Source organism: Lingula anatina, chromosome 2 (assembly GCF_051362555.1).
Source record: "Lingula anatina isolate TDL-2025a chromosome 2, LinAna3.0, whole genome shotgun sequence".
In the NCBI taxonomy this organism is placed as follows: Eukaryota; Metazoa; Brachiopoda; class Lingulata; order Lingulida; family Lingulidae; genus Lingula; species Lingula anatina.
The window spans coordinates 11,657,839-11,675,077 of NC_141768.1; the positions used below are offsets into that span (position 1 = coordinate 11,657,839).

A 17,239-nucleotide genomic window follows, 5' to 3' on the forward strand; every position below is an offset into this window, starting at 1 on the left:
ATAGGATATTTTGAAAAACAATTGTGTTTCAAAGGTTGTGCCGGCACGAAACAAATGAGGAATCAGTCACGTAAAACATTTCGGGAAAGGTGAAACTGAAGAAGGACAGGTAACAACACCAGCATAGAGCTTGGAACAAGATAATAATGAGTGGTCTTCGTGTCTTTGGCCGCTTTCAAGCTGTTTTAAGGAGCCAGTACGTGATTACCAAAAGCATTAAGAATCCACGAACGGTGAGTTGAGTGACTTGAGGTAAGTTTCTATACCGGTACTCTTGGGATTTGACATTTCTCCACCCCAACCCCTTGAATAAATTTATTTTTAAAAATAAATAAATAACTAAAAACAATAATTAAAACATTAAAAGTTAGTTGCTATGCTAATTAAACACGTTTAAAATACAAAAACATGTCTACCGACCCCAGTCACCGCTTGGCAGTTTAGTGAATAAAATTACTGGTAGCTTTACCCCCTAGCAGGGCCACAGATAATTTTTCATTCAGGTATTCACAAATACTTCTCTAAGGTCTTTTCTGTGCACTTTTCTGTTCTGTTACATATAATTTATATCATCACTTAACAGGTCTCAGGCAGAGAGTAGTGTAGTCTTAGGTCTTATCATTATGCCACATAAACTGAAATATCTAGGGCCTCAGAAGACTTCTATACTAATATGGTGCATTATTTTTTTGGTTTAAAAAAATAAACTGTAAAATTAATAAAAGGTAGCATCATCCCCAACATGACTTTTTTAAAAAGACCTGAAGCATTTCAGGAAAGGATGATCAAAGGTTTGTTAGAGAAAATTAGCATCACCCAATGAAAATTCATAAAGTATGACTTTTTTCATGGGGGAAAGATCACGCCAGGTATCTCTAAGAAAGTCCAAATAAGAAGTAAAAGATGCTATAGATATCTTTATAAGAACATCAGACAATACTTAAAATATTTAAATTTAGATTCAACAGCGAGTTTCTGTACACATATATAAGAAATAAGCTTCATTTATTATGATTTTGTTTCAGGTTCACAGTTGTTCTCTAAATCTGCAAAGACATGCTGGTGGGTGTGCCAGAGAGCCATCTCCTATCATTTTCGTCTCAGCCAATGGACAGGAAAAAGGAAGTAAAAAAATAAACACAGAGTATGAAGAGGAAATATGTAAGAGTGAGAAAGTAGTGGCATCAGAGAGTAACACTTCATGTAGGCATGTAACAGAACAAAAAGGTCCTCCTCCCTCTCCATTGTCCCAAAGTTCATCTGCAAACTTGGATAGTGGAACAAAGGCCAGAAAGGTACAAAGCAAGAGAGGTGGCAGAAAAAAGGCACCCGTTTTCTGTGATCCACCTTTAACTAAGGAGTCTCTTAAGGTAAGATATGATTGGTTTTTTCTTTGTCTGTTAAATAAACAGCCCCAGATGAATTGAAACAGTAGCCATTCTATTTTGTATTTTTAAAGCTGGAGATTACAAGCATGGAGCAGTGATGTCAAATAAGAAACTAATTACTGTGTATAAGATTCTTAAAAACTGTTTTTCTTTTTCAGAATGTGTCCAGTGTATGTGCAATTGTGTTTGGTTACTATAAGGTATATGCAACAACTATGGGCCGCAATCTTTCTCTGAATAACATGGTCACTATTGATGTATCAACCGCAGTGAAGGAAGCGCATTTGCACCAGCGGTTGTTGAGACAGGTACTAGTTGGTTTCTTTTCTGTGACAAGTTGGTTTTTGTGTAACAGCCTACACTTTTCAAATGACTAAATACCATTAGTTCCACACCCAGCAGGTACATTGTGGGATAGTCTTGAATTCAATGAACATTTTAGTTATCAAAATTGACCTATGTCATTTCAGTGAATTTGTAACATGATTTTTAATTTTTTCTATAAAGTAGCATTTTCTTTTTATTTTGGTTGTAAACTTTGTTTTGTGTATGTATGATTGTAAATTTATGTCACCATCTATTTCAGGTCTATAATTCAATTCTACCAGAACTTCCTATGTCCAACCTGTATGTGATGGAAACTCAAAATTATGTGTATAAAACCTTAAAACGAATAAAACCTCAAATTCACATGCAACTTGTGGAGTGCACGCTCAAAACTGTATTAAGTCAACAACAAAGACATTCAGAACATCCCGTCTACTTTGAATCTATACCAGGGCTGGTTAACATGAGATTTGGACTTGTCCAGGATGGTGTACGCATGCCTTGCAAAACTATAGTCGAGGAGATATATAATGAAGATTTGACAGATACAGGGATTAAAATACCAAACTTTATTTATACAGAGTATAAAAACATGAAAGACATTGACAGAGAATTAATGGGATCTTGCATTCTTTTGGGTGCTGCATTTTGGAAACATGGCCTGGAGTTAGAGAAGGGGCCTTCCTACTCACTCACATGATTTTCTTTGGTGGAAAGAGTTGTACATACCTTGCTGATGAATCCTACTTCATGCATGATGTGCATGTGTGACAGATGCATCATTTCTGGATCTTTTGTTCATGTTTTACAATCATGTAAATTAAAGATACTCTGTATCTCTGTATTTTCTACCTGGTGAATCATTGCTCTTTCTCTGCACTAAGATTTGATGTTTTATTCCATTTTAGATTTAATAATTTAGTTTTAAATGACTGACCTGTCATTTAGACTATGAGGCCCATATCAACATTTACCCCTTCAGTTCATATTAATATCACCTTTGCAGTTTGCTTACAAAATAAATTTTAATTTTTTGTTTGGGGCTTCTGTAATAGTTTCCTTATTTCTTGCTATATAGTATGTAAGTATGTAAGTATGTGCATGTACCTTGGTGAGATAAAAGAATTTGACAAAGGTCTGATTATAATTAAACTTTATTGTAATATTAATTATGAAGCTATAAAACCAACATTTGGGGCATGATTTGAAGAAAATAAAAACATCTGACACTATCACAAGCCAATTTTCTCCTGAAATGGCAAAATTATACACTTCTAAAATTTACAAGCTAAACCATCACTTAAAGGCGTTTCCATGCCTGTTAAAAGTAACATAAAAAGTACACGTGGCAAATCCCAAGCAATTTCTCTCGTAAATCCAAAGCAGTCAAAGTGAAAGGTTATGTTTCGTCACCTAAACGTTGCGTGTGTTGCTGAGGAGTGACGGGGGTTGGAGCATACATAACAGGGGGAGTGGTCCCTGGCATCTGCTGAGAATAACTCCCTGTTCTTCCAGCCAGTGAACCCCCAAGACTGGAATAACTGACACCAAGTCTGGCTGGGGAGCCATTGATGGGGGCATGGAGGTCTGCCTGACTGTCAAAAATAAATAAAAAATTGTTTAAAAAGTGACCTCTGTGTTCAGTTGCTCACAGTGGTTTCAAGTTTTTTTTTTCAAAATATCCTTGAGAAGAACAAGTAAGCATACAGTAATGTACACATACATACTGTTCACACTTCAAAGTTATAAATACTTGCTACACCAGACTCTTTGTGTTTACTCTTTTGCCTTGCAGGAATACTTAGACAAAAAAGATTGATGTGTCTGAACATGGAACCCATTTCACTTACTTTCCACCTGTGCTCTTTGACAAATCCTCCTCACTGTCATACCTTCTTGGGTTATCAAAGAAGTAGGCACGGGGGCTGAGACCTTCCACTGATGCATCAGTCAACAGCTGCAAAGATTACATACACAGGTGCACCACATTCACTCCTACTTTTTTTTAAAGCAGTGCAAGATTAATTGTCATGACATCTGGGCAGGTATAACTAATGAACTAAGGTTACTTTAATATTAAAATATTACACCATAGTATGACCAAAAAGAAGCAAAGAAAATATTTTCTATAATTTTATGGTTGCAGATTTGCCAACTTTAAAGTTAGTTCATGAATGAAGGTCATTTAAAACTGACACTGTTCTTAAACTACTTGTACATCAATAGAAAGAATACTCACGGGTGTAGTTTGGGGTCGCTTAACACGGAAAAACATTACCACTACAAATGTTGGTAAAATCTCCCACACAAAGAGAACAATACCAAAAGACAAGTATGCATATCCCTTGGAAAGGTTCACTTGATCTGCCTGTTAAATTATAAAGTAGTACAATTACTGTCTCAGGAGAGTACACTGATTTAAAAAAGACTTCCACTGGCATTGTCAACTAAATATAGTGTGTGAGAGTATTCATACTCAGATGACACTGATAAATTATGTAAAAATAATTTGATTATACTGATTAACCTATCATGATGTAAATAACAGTAAACAGACAGCAGTGAGGAACTATTTTTAAGCAACATAATTATGATACCATAATAATTTTAAATCATGTAATTCAAAATTTCTAAAAAATTGCATCTTATTAAAGTAGGTTTTAAAACTATTTTTCTTTAAAATTTAGAACTGAAGTTTAGGTGATAGGTTGTTGATTCAGCTGCGTATCAGAGATATTTTTGGATAGTCTTCCAAATTATCTTTATTTATCCATCCTCCAATTTTGACTGTCTTCTGACAGAAAAAAACTAGATGCCCGTCAATGTAAACTTGAAAAATTCTGACCATCTTCTGGAAGACTCAGAAGACGGCCTGTAACGAATAATGCAACATTTCTCTTTGCAGTGACTTACCTCATCTGAAACATTGACCCAGTCATAGCCAAACCCAGGCATCTTTTCTATATTACATATTGCAATGACATTATACACAACTCTAGAAGTAAACAACACAACAATCACCACACAGGCTGCCATTGCTTGCCACTTGCTGGTACCCTGAAATACAAAGTACATGAATATACACTTAACAAAATATCTCAGTGAACATTTCTTCACATTTACTTTTTTTTCACCAACAGATGTTTCCCAGGAATGAAAAATGTCCACTGTCATTACCGTAAGTTTCCACTTGATTTAAAAATTAGAGGCTATTTTTGTTCCAGTCACCTACTTAAAAGAGTAAAGCAGAAATCAGACAGTCCAAAGATCATTTACAAAGAAATCTGCAGAGACTATAAAAATATAAAAAACAACTGTGAAGTCATGGAAGTAAATCACAAACTCCATTATCATCTCCCTCAACTTGTTGCTCCTGCCCAACAAGACTATGACATTATATTCACCCTTGGTCACCTGTGAGGACCTGAATGTTGGGTGTCCCCCCCCCCCCCCCCCCACCCCACCCCCAAGATCCCAGGGTTACATGGAGCCACCTTTCTCATGAAAATGCCATTTTCTCTCAAAGCAGAAAACCAGTGTCAGGAACAATCATAAAGAGGTTTTGAGATACGAATAATAATAATACAGGGTAATATGCTTTTAAATAACAAAGCAGATTAACCACCTTTTCAGTTCAGTAAATAACTTACCTTAGCTTCAAGGACCAGGTTAGCTGATGACATCCTGGAGATTTTGTATATACACACAGCCAAGGCAATGGCAAAAATGAGGAATAAAGCTTCATTTATGATCACACGAGCAAGGATGATATCTGTATAGTCAATGTTTTGATCAAGTTCATCATTTTTTGTTAAAACTGCTGCAACAACATTTGTAGTAATGAAGACTATCACTGCCACAATGACTGCAGCCCACAATGGCTTCCTAAAACAAACAAAATATGTTATCACAGTGACACTGCAATCACTACAAAAAAACAGAGCAATTTCCACATTTATATGTAATCTTATTTTGTATCTTACTATTTCAATTTTATCTCAGGCATCTATTATATAAATATATCAGTGGACATAACAACAGAGGACATCATTATTTTTGAGACCCACACAAAAATCATTCCACGTTATAAGATTCTTCATTTTGTAAAGAACATCATATGATAGATGCTGACTTACTTGTATCTGTTTGGTTCATAGCGTGCTCTACACTTGAAGCAAACCTGAAAGACATGTCAACAAATGATTAGTTTAATAGAGAAGAGCATGTTCTGGAGGGGGGGGGGGATTATTGGGTTACAAGTATATACCACTTTATTAACCTTACCTTTAAGAATTTGCAAAGGTTTCAAGCAAACACCACCAAAAAATAAATAAATGAATAAAAAACTGTTAGTCCCCTTCCCCTTGTCTACAGCAGTTTCTATACTGGTACAGGTACTAGTACATGAGTACATATGGTGAACATAGCCTGTACTACAGGGTGGTAAACAATATCTGTCCAGTGGTTTCAACTACGAAACTACATGTAAGCAAAAGAAGGAGAGCATCTTTCTTTGTGATTCAGCATAATTATATCCATATACTGCTGTATGTTTGCATTATTGTGACAAGTTACTTGTTTTCAAAACAACAAGAGAACAGTATCCTTGCATGTTACTTCTTTCTAGCATATTATGGCTAATAAATAAACTGAGAAAAAACAAATAAATTTGAAAGGTAATACTAGTAGCCCACCCCCACTCCAGTATTTCTTATAACTACATATTTCATTAACTTGCAAGTTTAACTGACTTAACATTAAACGTGGTAAAGAGACGAAAGAGTGTACTTACCTGAGCAAAGAAAAGGACCAACAAGCAAAGAGTAATGAACTGGATACATACAGGAAAACAAAATAAAATCCAATACGGTACTGGTGACAAAGTGTTCGCAAGGACGTAGTTTTTGTAGTAAAATGAAAACAGTGTAGTTCTTATTCCTGACCAAATCAAACAGAGAAACAGAAATACTGTTTGGTAGCTCAGTCGCTTATGTCTGTACCAGAAAATCATCCATAACTGAACGTACACGAAGATAAACAACAAGGAATAAAGCACCGTGTAGACCACTGTCAAGTCAAGCTGTACCTTGGCATCTAATGCCGGCTGTATGGTTATTATACCCGATGGCGTAGTTGTTTCAAGACCAACATTCCTTCGACCTACTACGGAAATCCCACGGTAAATAAAATCTGGATAAATCATTACGACATTATTTCTGTTGGAAGGCGTAAAGCTGTACCCTGGAAGTAGCTTTGATCCAAAATACTCTTTTCTGTGTGAAGGTATGAAATGGCATTTTGATTTATAAATGTGTCCTAGCGAGGTCGTGTGCCGTTACATAGTGAAAATCCACCAACGAAACATAATGAGCCAGGTAATTACCCTCTACCCCGTATTTATCAGGGTTTTCCCCAGGACTAGGGGTACAGGATGCAGTGGCAGATTTAGGGGGGTGTTGAGGGGGGTCCTGACCCCCTTCGATTTCTGAAAAAGATCACACCAATGCATTAAATGGCCTCTTGAAATTAGAATCTTGACTAGCTGAATCATAGTTCTAAACCGTACCAAATAAAATACCTCTAAAATACCAAAATTTTTCGGGGTCCCTTAACCCAACGCCAAGGGGGGTGGGGGTGGAAGGTAGGCTTCGCATCCGAGGACCCCCCTTCAAATAATCTTAACCTGGATCCGCCCCTGGGATGTCCAAAAATCAATGCAGTCAAAAATGTTAAATTCTGAATTTGGTCACCGATTAATCCGATTTACAGGGAGTCTAACCCAAGTAAGTCCACAATTTATTCATTATTTATTTATTTTAAAGTTTTTATTTTGCCTTTTTATATTATTTACAATTTTCTTTAGGCAGGTAGCTTTTTATTAGGCCTATTATATTATTATTTTTTGTATATGTGAACTGAATAAAATCGGTCTTTTTAAATGCCTCCTTTTTAGAGTGGCACATATGATATTCCTTACATCAACATCACCCAGTATAAAACAACACTGCAAATTTATCTAATTTCTGCACTTAATTTTGAACTTTTAAAAATAACATACTCACGTAGGCCTACGTGGTGCTAGAGTCATTAAATAAAACAGCATACAAAATTTTGGGTAAAATATTTGCAAGAACATCATTTTGACTGTATGTATATTTCAAGTTCTAACTCAAATGATCTAGTATGAGGAGATGATGTATGCAAGATGCCCTAAATGACCCCGAGATACTAGTAAATGGGAAGGCCTACATGAAGATATATAGGACTTTGATCAAATAATAGTACCCCGAATAATATTCCGAAAAGGCATAGATCATTAAGCATCATTATTTTCAGTTGATATTTCCACTGTTGACACGGTGTTCATAATTTAATTACCTCATTTATTCTCAATTCGCACACACGACAAATTTTATTATTAGGCCTACTATCATTTTGCAATAAGAGAGCGCGATCATTTTTCATTTTCTTAAAAGTTTATATATTGAATAATAATAATAATAATAATAATAATAATAATAATAAACCCAAAAGCTAGACGTCGTGTGCATAAATACGTTTTGTAAACAAAAATGAGTAGATGAGTTTTTCAGATCCCCCCCCCCCCCCCCCACACACACACACACACGACATGTGCTCAAGTCGGTTAAAGTGATTTGCTTCTTTGTCAAGTCATGTAATATTACTATTGATCCCGTATATTGTCGTTTATACCATCCCCGGTGTAAACGGCCAAGATTGCAGTAGCAGCGGACTCTGGATGTGACAGCTGTGACTTGATAATTTGCTCAACAGACGCATTGGTCACTGACGACCTGCTGAACCGTGATGGAGTTTTAAAAACTTGCTCCATGATAGTTTTATCTTCACACATGTGAATAATTCTCCGAACAAAATTTACACAATAATCGCTTTAGTTTTTAAACTAAAAACTTTTTTAAGATTCATATGAAGTTAATTTTTTCAATTAAACCCACCGTAAAGTTTCAAATACCATAACGAAAAGAAATTCTAAAGGGCATCATTCCATATTTCCCGAGAGATGACATCTGGACGGATATTTTTTGCTTTCTTTTGTGCTATATACACTGTATAACCTTCGGTCGTTTTTGACAACTCATTGGAATAACTGCGTGTGCAGCGGTACATTAATGCACCATACATTACTACTTTACTTTGGTGGTCTTTTTACGAAGTGGCGGGACAGATAAAAAGGTCAATTTACGACTAGAAATTTGAAGAAAGTGCAGTTTTAAATCCGTTTTACATTGTTGATCGAGTGAATGATTTGGTTTATACCAATTCGGATTTATTTGAGTGGCATAAGAAACTAGTAGAACTGGTTAATATCCGTTATAGGTAATACACGTTCCCGATACGTACAGGTAATTTTAAATTTCTTTTCAACTATATATAGAGTTTTCAATGATTCAATTTTTAGTAGGTAATAGCACTCTTGTAAATTTATTTTAGTATTTCATATTTTTTTTAACATCAGGTAGTAGCTATGGAAAGGCTATTTCCCTTACCACGAATAAAATCCTTTTATTTATTCAATGGAAATGAAACACGAATAAACTGTATTGATCGCACCAAACAAGAAAATTATTAGCTCTGAATGACCTGAAGCATACATTGTATATACACACACTGGACAATAGAAGTGTCACCCCCTGAATCAGAGTAGGCCCAATCAAAGTTATAATGCCTGGTCTACTTATAATGTGACTAATGAGTATAAAACCGCTGTACCATGGAATTGTAATGTTGGTCTTTTTGTGAAATTTGATGTTAATAAAATGATACCAGGAGCATATCATTCCAAAGTCATTTATTTCCCCCAAAGTATTGGTTCAGTAGGGGTGACACTTCTATTGTCCAGTGTGTGTATGTATATAGCCTACCCGTACGAAAATGCAGTAGTATCGAAGTAGCAAAGTAGCAAGTTAACGCAGTAGTGGTGTGGAGCATATTTGCAGTAGAATTGCAGTATAGCCTACTGCAATTCTACTCCAAAAAGTACATAGGATTGTACAGAGAAGAGCACTAATGCAGTAGATTAGCAGCATAATAGGAGCATGTTTCAAATATGCTAATTAGCTTCCAAATCGAAGCAGATTTGAGGCATGTTTGCAGTATGATTGCAGTAGTCTACTGCGCTGGAGTACAGTCCCGCCAGAAAGTCCCCTTACCAAAAGGCCTCATGGTCTCCCAACCCTGCCCCGTATGGTCGAACAATAGAGGCCGCATGATAATTACAGGGTAGGGGAATTGGCAAGTAATACTGATCGGGCACCCAAATTAGGCCCCTTTCCCAGAGATTAGATCGCTCTACTTTAGATCGACCTAACTCCCTGGGGGTTCACGCTAAATAGCTGCGGGCACGAAAGTTAATTACCCCCTTACTGCTTGTAGTAGGCGGGACTGACATTTAAGCCGGATTATCCGACAGTAATCTAGTGAGACTCCCCGTGGGGATAGATCGATCTAAAAGCTCTGGGAATACGCCCACAGTTGGTTCAACAAACACGCTCTGCTCCTTCTTAATTGCCTCACTTAAGTTTATATTATAACTGATGCAAAGAGAGTCCTTCGTTGTATTTCTTTAACACTTAGTAAATTGCCTGTCGCGACACTTTATGGTCTTCATTTTCCGTTTGGGCGGTGATGTTTTTAAATCGCACCCCTTGTTCTCGGAGGCCGATGATACGCAAACGTACATAATCGCTAAGAGGCTTCTTGGAATTGTGATGATTTGGAAAATTTGAGTGTCGATTTATACCGTTAACTTGGCAGGTAACACGATGGCACAGAAATCAGTAATATAAACATGCCATATTATACAAAATACTTACTGGCCATTTAGGAAGTCCAGATAGACAAACAATCTTGTTGACACGTGTCAGGTGATTGATAATTAGGTAAAATTGAATAGTTTGAATTGAAGAGCGTCATCGCAATGTTAACATTAATTTTAGATGACGCGTGTCACACAGTAGTGATTATGTAATAGTCAAAGCTTCAGCACTGTGTTTACCCGGCAAGAATAAAGCTAACCTGAACTGATTGTTAATTAATGTGAGATGACACGTGCCAAACAGTGAAGTTAACCCGAAAGATTGTAATCCAGCTTTTTAAATTAATTTTCTTTGATGGTTTTAAGTATGAAGAAAGTTTTTGGTTAAGTTTGGAGTAAAGGTCGTGAACATTAACTATTTTTATCGTTTTGAAGTACATAGGTGCTGCGTTAATAGAGAAACATTTGTATCAAAATTTAGGCTAATTTCTTTAATAACATTTTACGCGTGTTTAATTATAATTCTTCCTACTTTGTGTGCTGCAGAACCAAGGAGTCAGTCTTTCGGCCGGCCACCCTTCACCTTGTCAAATAAAGAAATTTTTGATATTCGATAACGGGCCAGTTTATTACTCAAACAACTGACAAGTCTTTTTTGGAAAAAATACATTCCATCCATGAACAAAGCAAATAGAAATATCAGGACCTACTATATAAATAAAGTTTCATCGTGTTTAATAAATATTACATGTACAAGTACGAGTAGTGTTTTATTTGATCTTTCATAAATTCATAAATTCATTTATTCAGCTCTATGTGAATTCAATCAATTCATAGCCAAAATGTACACGAAAGTTGCTTTCATCACCGAATCTTTTTGGTAAAGTCATTTTTAAAAATCATTGTTGGCACGTTCTTATACTTAAAATCTCCGTATCAGAGTAGAGTGATCAATGTAGAGTGAAGCCACCGCGCATTAAAGGTCAATTAACGCTTGGACGAACACTTTATTGCGACCACGCTCAGCTTCGATCTTTATCTCATCGAGCTAGGGTTAGGCTCTTTTGCTAGCAGAAATTAAGACACGATAATTATCCGACGGGGCAGGGCATGGTACTATTGTTAACAGAAACCAAACAACGCATGGATGACAATGTTATTTCCATGGTTACCGCTCCAGGCCGTATGAACAACCCGCAGCGACCCGCAGAGTAAGTATGGACTTTCCGGCGGGTCTGTATCTACTTCGTTTTCGTGCGGGTAATGTTGCTAAACGGACTAAACTGATCAACTGATATTGTTGTCAACATCGGTCGTAATTGACACTGGGGCATAAACTGTCTTGAAACTTGATATAAGCAAGGGCTGCAGCCGTGAAATTTTAAAACCAGTGGTACACAAAACATGACGCACTGAAGGGCTGAAAATCTAGCAGTTCTGTATTTGGCACAAGGATCATTTCCGATGGCTAACAAAGTGTTCTTTTTTGTCCCGAACATCATAGGCAAGTGATTTTCTTCTGGCAAATTGTAATTTTAAACAATGATTATTTAAAAGATTTAAATAATGAGTGACGACCTAACATATTTACTGCGGTATTGTTTGTACATTTAAAAAGTAACTTGTAATGATGACCTAATAGCGACATTGCAGCCACGTATTTTTGAACGCCACACATATCTTTGTATACACGAGTTTCATTTTAAATATAGGATACCTCAGAATAGGTATTGCATTGGTTGCATTTTGTCTTATGCCTTCAAAGCAATACGCAGCATTCTGGCTGTATATAGTAAGCATCTCTCTGGACATGGTTGACGGACATTTTGCAAGACATCTTCAACAAGGTAAATGGTTGCACCAGTATTATTTTCATGACAGCAAGCAAAACTAACGGTTTTAGCTACATTAATGAGTAATATTTGTATTTATATTATACATTGTTTTGATAGGCTACATGTAAGAATATTAAAAAAAATAATAATAAAATTGAAAACGTGCATAGTTTCAGTGTTTGGGTCTCTGCTGGATATGCTGATAGACAGATGTACTTTGCTATGTATGCTGACTAGACTTGGTCTGTGTTATCCCAGTTACGCAAATGTGTTTTCTGCTCTTACGTGTTTGGACATATCCAGCCATTGGATGTACATGTACAGGTGTGTTCTTTTTAAGTTTTATTGAAATGGATTTAAATAATTTTACCAGTAGAATAAGGTTTTAAAAAATTCCACCCATACCAAGCATGTTATGTGTAACTGTACACAGAATTTGCTCATATCTAGCGTGCTTTTAGTATTTAATGGTATGCGCAAAATGTTCTCCTAATTCGCATCATTTTCACTTATTATCACTTTAATGACAAACTATCAGGCGCAAACTGAGGTAGTCAGGCTATTACACTAGGTCAAATGCACATCAAGTATTAAAAACATAACATTATTTTTGGGACGTCATGCCCAGACACCTGTTAACCACACTAATATTGCCAAAATGATGGAATATTTTGGAAATTAGAGGTATAATTATGGTTTCAAAGCTCATTGTGATAATTGCCACAAAATCTGTTATGTATACATGAACATGTAGCTTGTTGAAGCATTGACTAATAAACAATTTTCAAGTTACGAAAGTTACAAGTTACAAAATTCCTTGAGTAATTCAAAATAAACGTTATAGGTTAGAGTTGTGTGCCCTGTATAACATATCTGGGCAGAATGGCAAGCCAATTGTACACTTATGGCGCAGTATCTGGTATTTGCTGTTGTAAGTCAATTATGTTCAGCACATTTAAAAGGTGTCAATGTCTTGTCTTAAAGCCAAAGAGAGAGCGCTTGGTATAATTTTTGTGGATGTGGTGCTTTGCGCCCACGCAAACAAAAGAACATTGCTGTTCTTCAAGGAACTGTTGGTAAGATCGTTTAGCGGCAGCGAACAAAGCAAAGTACACAACCCGTAAAACTAAAACTTGGAAGAATCGTATACTCTACCAGATATGTCGCCAAAAGAGAAAATTGTCAGCATCTACTCAGAGGGACAATGGCACAACCACAGCAAAACCCTGGCTGCCAAAGGATCAGACAACAGCAGACTTCTTATTCTTGGCCTGGACCAAGGTGTACTCATAAGGAAACTTTTTGGACCATCAGTAGAAAAACCGCCGCTAGGAATGGACCCGACAACCTCATTGCCGTTAAACGCGTCATTTGCAGGCATGTCGTTTTCTGATGAAGCGAGATTTCTTGGTGTAGTTAGCAAATATACTGTACTTTGAACATAGAACATGAAATACTGATAAAAAAAATAATATGCTGGTTGAATAATAATAATACTGCACAGTTTGTTAGTTTTAGCTTATTGTAATCGCAAATGTAATATTTTATTGCAATATTCTATCATTTTTAACAAGACTGCAAGAATGCAAGAGTGCCGGAATGTCAATGTAGGCTACAAACAATAATTTGCTTCAGATTAAGAAAACATCAGACAATTTCTACAGTGGACCTTTAAAATAAACAGTGGATTTTTCTTTTCGCCGTGTATTTGAAATATTGAGTGGGTTTATAAATGACACATTGAGGAAAAGGTGATATGTTCGCATTTTCATTTCTATACTGTGCGATGTTCAAGTGATTTTATATGATATTCATAGCATGAAACTTGAAACTAAATTTATGAATGTTTCCCCTCTAAATAATGATGTACTAGTAGTTGGATCTGTTTGAAAGCGAGAAGAGAAAGCGTGTCCACTGTACTGTATGACGCAGTCCAAATCATTTTTGATGATTTTTGATTGATGTAATTTCAGTTCAGTTTTGCTTGGTTACAAAAGTCATAAAATCGTCGATCCTGAGATCGGTCCCCTTCTGATGCTTTACTACGGCAATCCGGTAAGACTTTCGACCTTCCGAAGTAAATGTTTTGTTTTCGCTGGAGTTTGTTTTTCGGCATATGAGTGTGTCTGTTTCGTTAGGCATATGAATTAGATTGTAAAATTCTTATGGTTTTTTGTATATTTCCAGCAGAAATACATGTATTTCAGAAAAACTATAACTGCAGAATCTAAATATTTGTACTATACATGTTGATATTCATCCTTACAGAATCCATGGTGGAAATTCCTTAATTATGTTTTCGATTAAAGTCAATGATTTTATTTCTTACATTATCATATGTTATATATTCTTCATTAGCTTTTTCTAGATGTAGTATTCTACGGCAGCATGACTTTTTTCGGCTTGCTTTACCTTGTAACCATCACCCCAGGACCAAGAGGTGAGTACTGCCAAAAGATAAGATGCATATATTTTATGTAATATAATTAGTGTGGTCTTCTGTGGGTCCCAGCATAGATTTTCCTTTCATTTTTTCCTTGTAAGATCGGCCAGCAAAATTAATTTAGGTGACCAGAAACGACATGATAGGATAATCTATAATTCGTTATGAGTAGTAAATGAAAGACGGTTGGTTGGATAGAGTCCGTCTTTCTTTTTATGTACAGACACAGATGTGTCTGTACATATAGCCATCATCTGCGTCTGTCGTCGTCGCCGTGCACTTTCACCGATAACACGATAAGTGAAGAACCGTTTTATCTTTTGGCTTGAAACCTGCAGAACTGATGAATATTCATAATACGCAGGTCGAGTTCGAAAATCAGCATGATTGGGTCATTTTTAGGGAAGTTATGCTGTTTTTTCACTTTTTTCAGCATATATGCAGCACCGATAACACAATAAGTGGAAAATCATTTTACTTTTTGGCTTGAAACTTACAAAACTGATGAATATTCATAATTAGCAGGTCAAGTTTGAAAATCAGCATGATTGGGCCATTTTTAGGGGAGTTACGCAGTTTTTTCACTTTTTTCAGCATATATGCAGCACCGATAACATGATAAGTGGAAAACCATTTTACCTTTTGGCTTGAAACTTGCAGAACTGATGAATATTCATATTACGCAGGTTAAGTTTGAAAATCAGCATGATCAGGTCATTTTTAGAGAAGTAATGCTGTTTTTTCACTTTTTTCAGCATGTATGCAACACCTTGTGCTATATGATGGTACTGTATGGATGTCAGTCTATAAAATTGTCCCTTGGGTGATCACTAATTAAATTAAGGTCTATAAAGTCACTTGCCTACTCATTAATTTTCAATTGGCCATTAAATGAGATTACATAAAACACTCGTTGAGATTTCCCTGTAAAGTCCCGTAGGTTTAGCTCTCTTAACTGTGTCACATTTAATTAGGATATGGTGATAATTATGCAGATAAATGGTGTTTAATATTGCAAATAAATTTACAACAAAAAATGTGTTATGCCAACATGCTATAGATGAATAACAGTGCCTTATTTTTCTCAAACTTGGTGGGGTTATTCATATCAAGTTAATACAGCTAGATTAAAAGTTTGAATAGCAGCTTTATTGGAATTTTTTACATGTTATTTAAAAAAAAAATTTAAATTATTTTTCAAACACCAGCATCTTCAAAATGTGATTTTTAACTCCCATCCACCAGAAGTGCTGTGCATTTTCTTTGTTTCCACATGAGCAATTGTATTGGTTTTTTTATGTCTTTAAACATTATGTAATATTATTTTATACACTGTTATCATTGTTCACATATTGTGATTTCCATTATGTGAATTTGAACTCTTGTGGTCTTGAAACTGTAATCTTATTGCAGGGGCTGAATGAGACTGTCTTCTGGGCCTTCTGGGAGATAGTCAGATTTTAATGTTTACATTGACGGGTATCTATTTTTTCTGTTGGAATACCATCAAAAATGGAGGATGGATCAACAAAGATAATTTGGAATACTGTCAGAAAATATCTCTCCTGTTCACTCCTGTTATTGACCATGTTATCTGTTGTTCATGATTAAAATTCAGTGTTGATTGACAGTATTATTTATTATTGCATCAAAATTGACAAAATGACCTATTTTTTACATATTTATTCAAATATTGAGACTTTCATCATGTGAATTTGAAGTTTCATGGTCCTGAAACTGTAATCTTATTGAAGGGGTGGATTGAGACCATCTTCTGGGTCTTCCGGAAGTCAGTCAGGTTATTAAGTTTAAATTGACTGGTATCTATTTTTTTTCTGTTGGAAGACCATCAAAATGGAGGATTGATCAAAAAAGATACTTTCGAATACTGTCAGAAAATATCTCTGGGTCCGCTCCTGTTATTGACATGTTACCTGTTGTGCATGATTAAAATTCAGTGTTGACTGACAGTGCTATTATAAGCATTATTTGTCATTGCATCAAAATTGAGAAAATTACTTTTTTTGCATCTTTATTTTCTGTTTTTTGTCTGTACATTTGACAGCTTTGCTGCCTTGTTTCAATAAATATGTGTATTTAGAACTTTATACCCTATATTGTGCCAACCGTAAAAATAACAATTGTATCGTAATTGCTTTTATTGTTGTAATGTAGTTCCAGGCAGTGCATGGGGAGTTTGGCAGCTGATCTGCGTTGCATGCGCCCCAGTGGAAATTGTACAAATCGTAATAAATCTGAGCATGCTTCACACTGCAAGTTTCCGTATGGCTGCCATTGACACATAGACATAAGCTGACGCGTGTGAGACGTCGTCCAAGCAGCTTTAACCCATGCTAAAGAAAATGCAAGAATGGCCAATCAGAGATCCAACACTTCAACCTTGTTTGTGTTCAGTACCAGAACCATTGCAACATCAATGTACCACCTG

At 35.9% G+C, this 17,239-nt stretch overlaps 3 protein-coding genes across 3 annotated transcripts; 2 read left to right on the forward strand and 1 right to left on the reverse strand.

The window, feature by feature from the left end:
* Positions 1-49: 49 nt before the first annotated feature.
* On the forward strand, positions 50-2,751 carry LOC106176096 (uncharacterized). The gene is made up of 4 exons (XM_013558324.2): positions 50-233; positions 1,026-1,370; positions 1,547-1,696; positions 1,975-2,751. The coding sequence occupies exons 1-4, from the start codon at positions 147-149 to the stop codon at positions 2,413-2,415; spliced, it is 1,023 nt and encodes a 340-aa protein (XP_013413778.2). The 5' UTR covers positions 50-146; the 3' UTR covers positions 2,416-2,751.
* A 102-nt stretch (positions 2,752-2,853) lies between these two features.
* LOC106176092 (G protein-coupled receptor 137Ba-like) lies at positions 2,854-7,097 on the reverse strand. Its single transcript, XM_013558319.3, has 7 exons — positions 6,508-7,097; positions 5,852-5,895; positions 5,366-5,600; positions 4,629-4,772; positions 3,955-4,083; positions 3,566-3,672; positions 2,854-3,310 (listed from the first exon to the last, which is right to left on the reverse strand). Exons 1-7 carry the CDS (start codon positions 6,916-6,918, stop codon positions 3,115-3,117), a joined length of 1,266 nt encoding a protein of 421 aa, XP_013413773.2. The 5' UTR covers positions 6,919-7,097; the 3' UTR covers positions 2,854-3,114.
* A 4,335-nt stretch (positions 7,098-11,432) lies between these two features.
* Positions 11,433-17,117, forward strand: LOC106176087 (CDP-diacylglycerol--inositol 3-phosphatidyltransferase). Its single transcript, XM_013558311.2, has 6 exons — positions 11,433-12,016; positions 12,225-12,359; positions 12,518-12,671; positions 14,321-14,402; positions 14,706-14,787; positions 16,966-17,117. Exons 1-6 carry the CDS (start codon positions 11,977-11,979, stop codon positions 17,094-17,096), a joined length of 624 nt encoding a protein of 207 aa, XP_013413765.1. The 5' UTR covers positions 11,433-11,976; the 3' UTR covers positions 17,097-17,117.
* Positions 17,118-17,239: the final 122 nt, after the last annotated feature.

What these genes read in the sequence shown, in the direction of transcription:
- LOC106176096 (XM_013558324.2), top strand. Translation starts at nt 147, where the DNA reads ATGAGTGGTCTTCGTGTCTTTGGCCGCTTTCAAGCTGTTTTAAGGAGC. An exon ending in TAACTAAGGAGTCTCTTAAG is followed by an intron (nt 1,371 to 1,546) that starts GTAAGATATGAT and finishes TTTCTTTTTCAG; the next exon opens with AATGTGTCCAGTGTATGTGC. An exon ending in ACCAGCGGTTGTTGAGACAG is followed by an intron (nt 1,697 to 1,974) that starts GTACTAGTTGGT and finishes CATCTATTTCAG; the next exon opens with GTCTATAATTCAATTCTACC.
- LOC106176092 (XM_013558319.3), bottom strand. Translation starts at nt 6,918, where the DNA reads ATGATTTATCCAGATTTTATTTACCGTGGGATTTCCGTAGTAGGTCGA. An exon ending in AGCGACCCCAAACTACACCC is followed by an intron (nt 3,673 to 3,954) that starts GTGAGTATTCTT and finishes TAATCTTTGCAG; the next exon opens with CTGTTGACTGATGCATCAGT. An exon ending in TCAAAGAGCACAGGTGGAAA is followed by an intron (nt 3,311 to 3,565) that starts GTAAGTGAAATG and finishes TATTTTTGACAG; the next exon opens with TCAGGCAGACCTCCATGCCC.
- LOC106176087 (XM_013558311.2), top strand. Translation starts at nt 11,977, where the DNA reads ATGGCTAACAAAGTGTTCTTTTTTGTCCCGAACATCATAG. An exon ending in TGCAAGACATCTTCAACAAG is followed by an intron (nt 12,360 to 12,517) that starts GTAAATGGTTGC and finishes AAACGTGCATAG; the next exon opens with TTTCAGTGTTTGGGTCTCTG. An exon ending in CATTGGATGTACATGTACAG is followed by an intron (nt 12,672 to 14,320) that starts GTGTGTTCTTTT and finishes ATGTAATTTCAG; the next exon opens with TTCAGTTTTGCTTGGTTACA.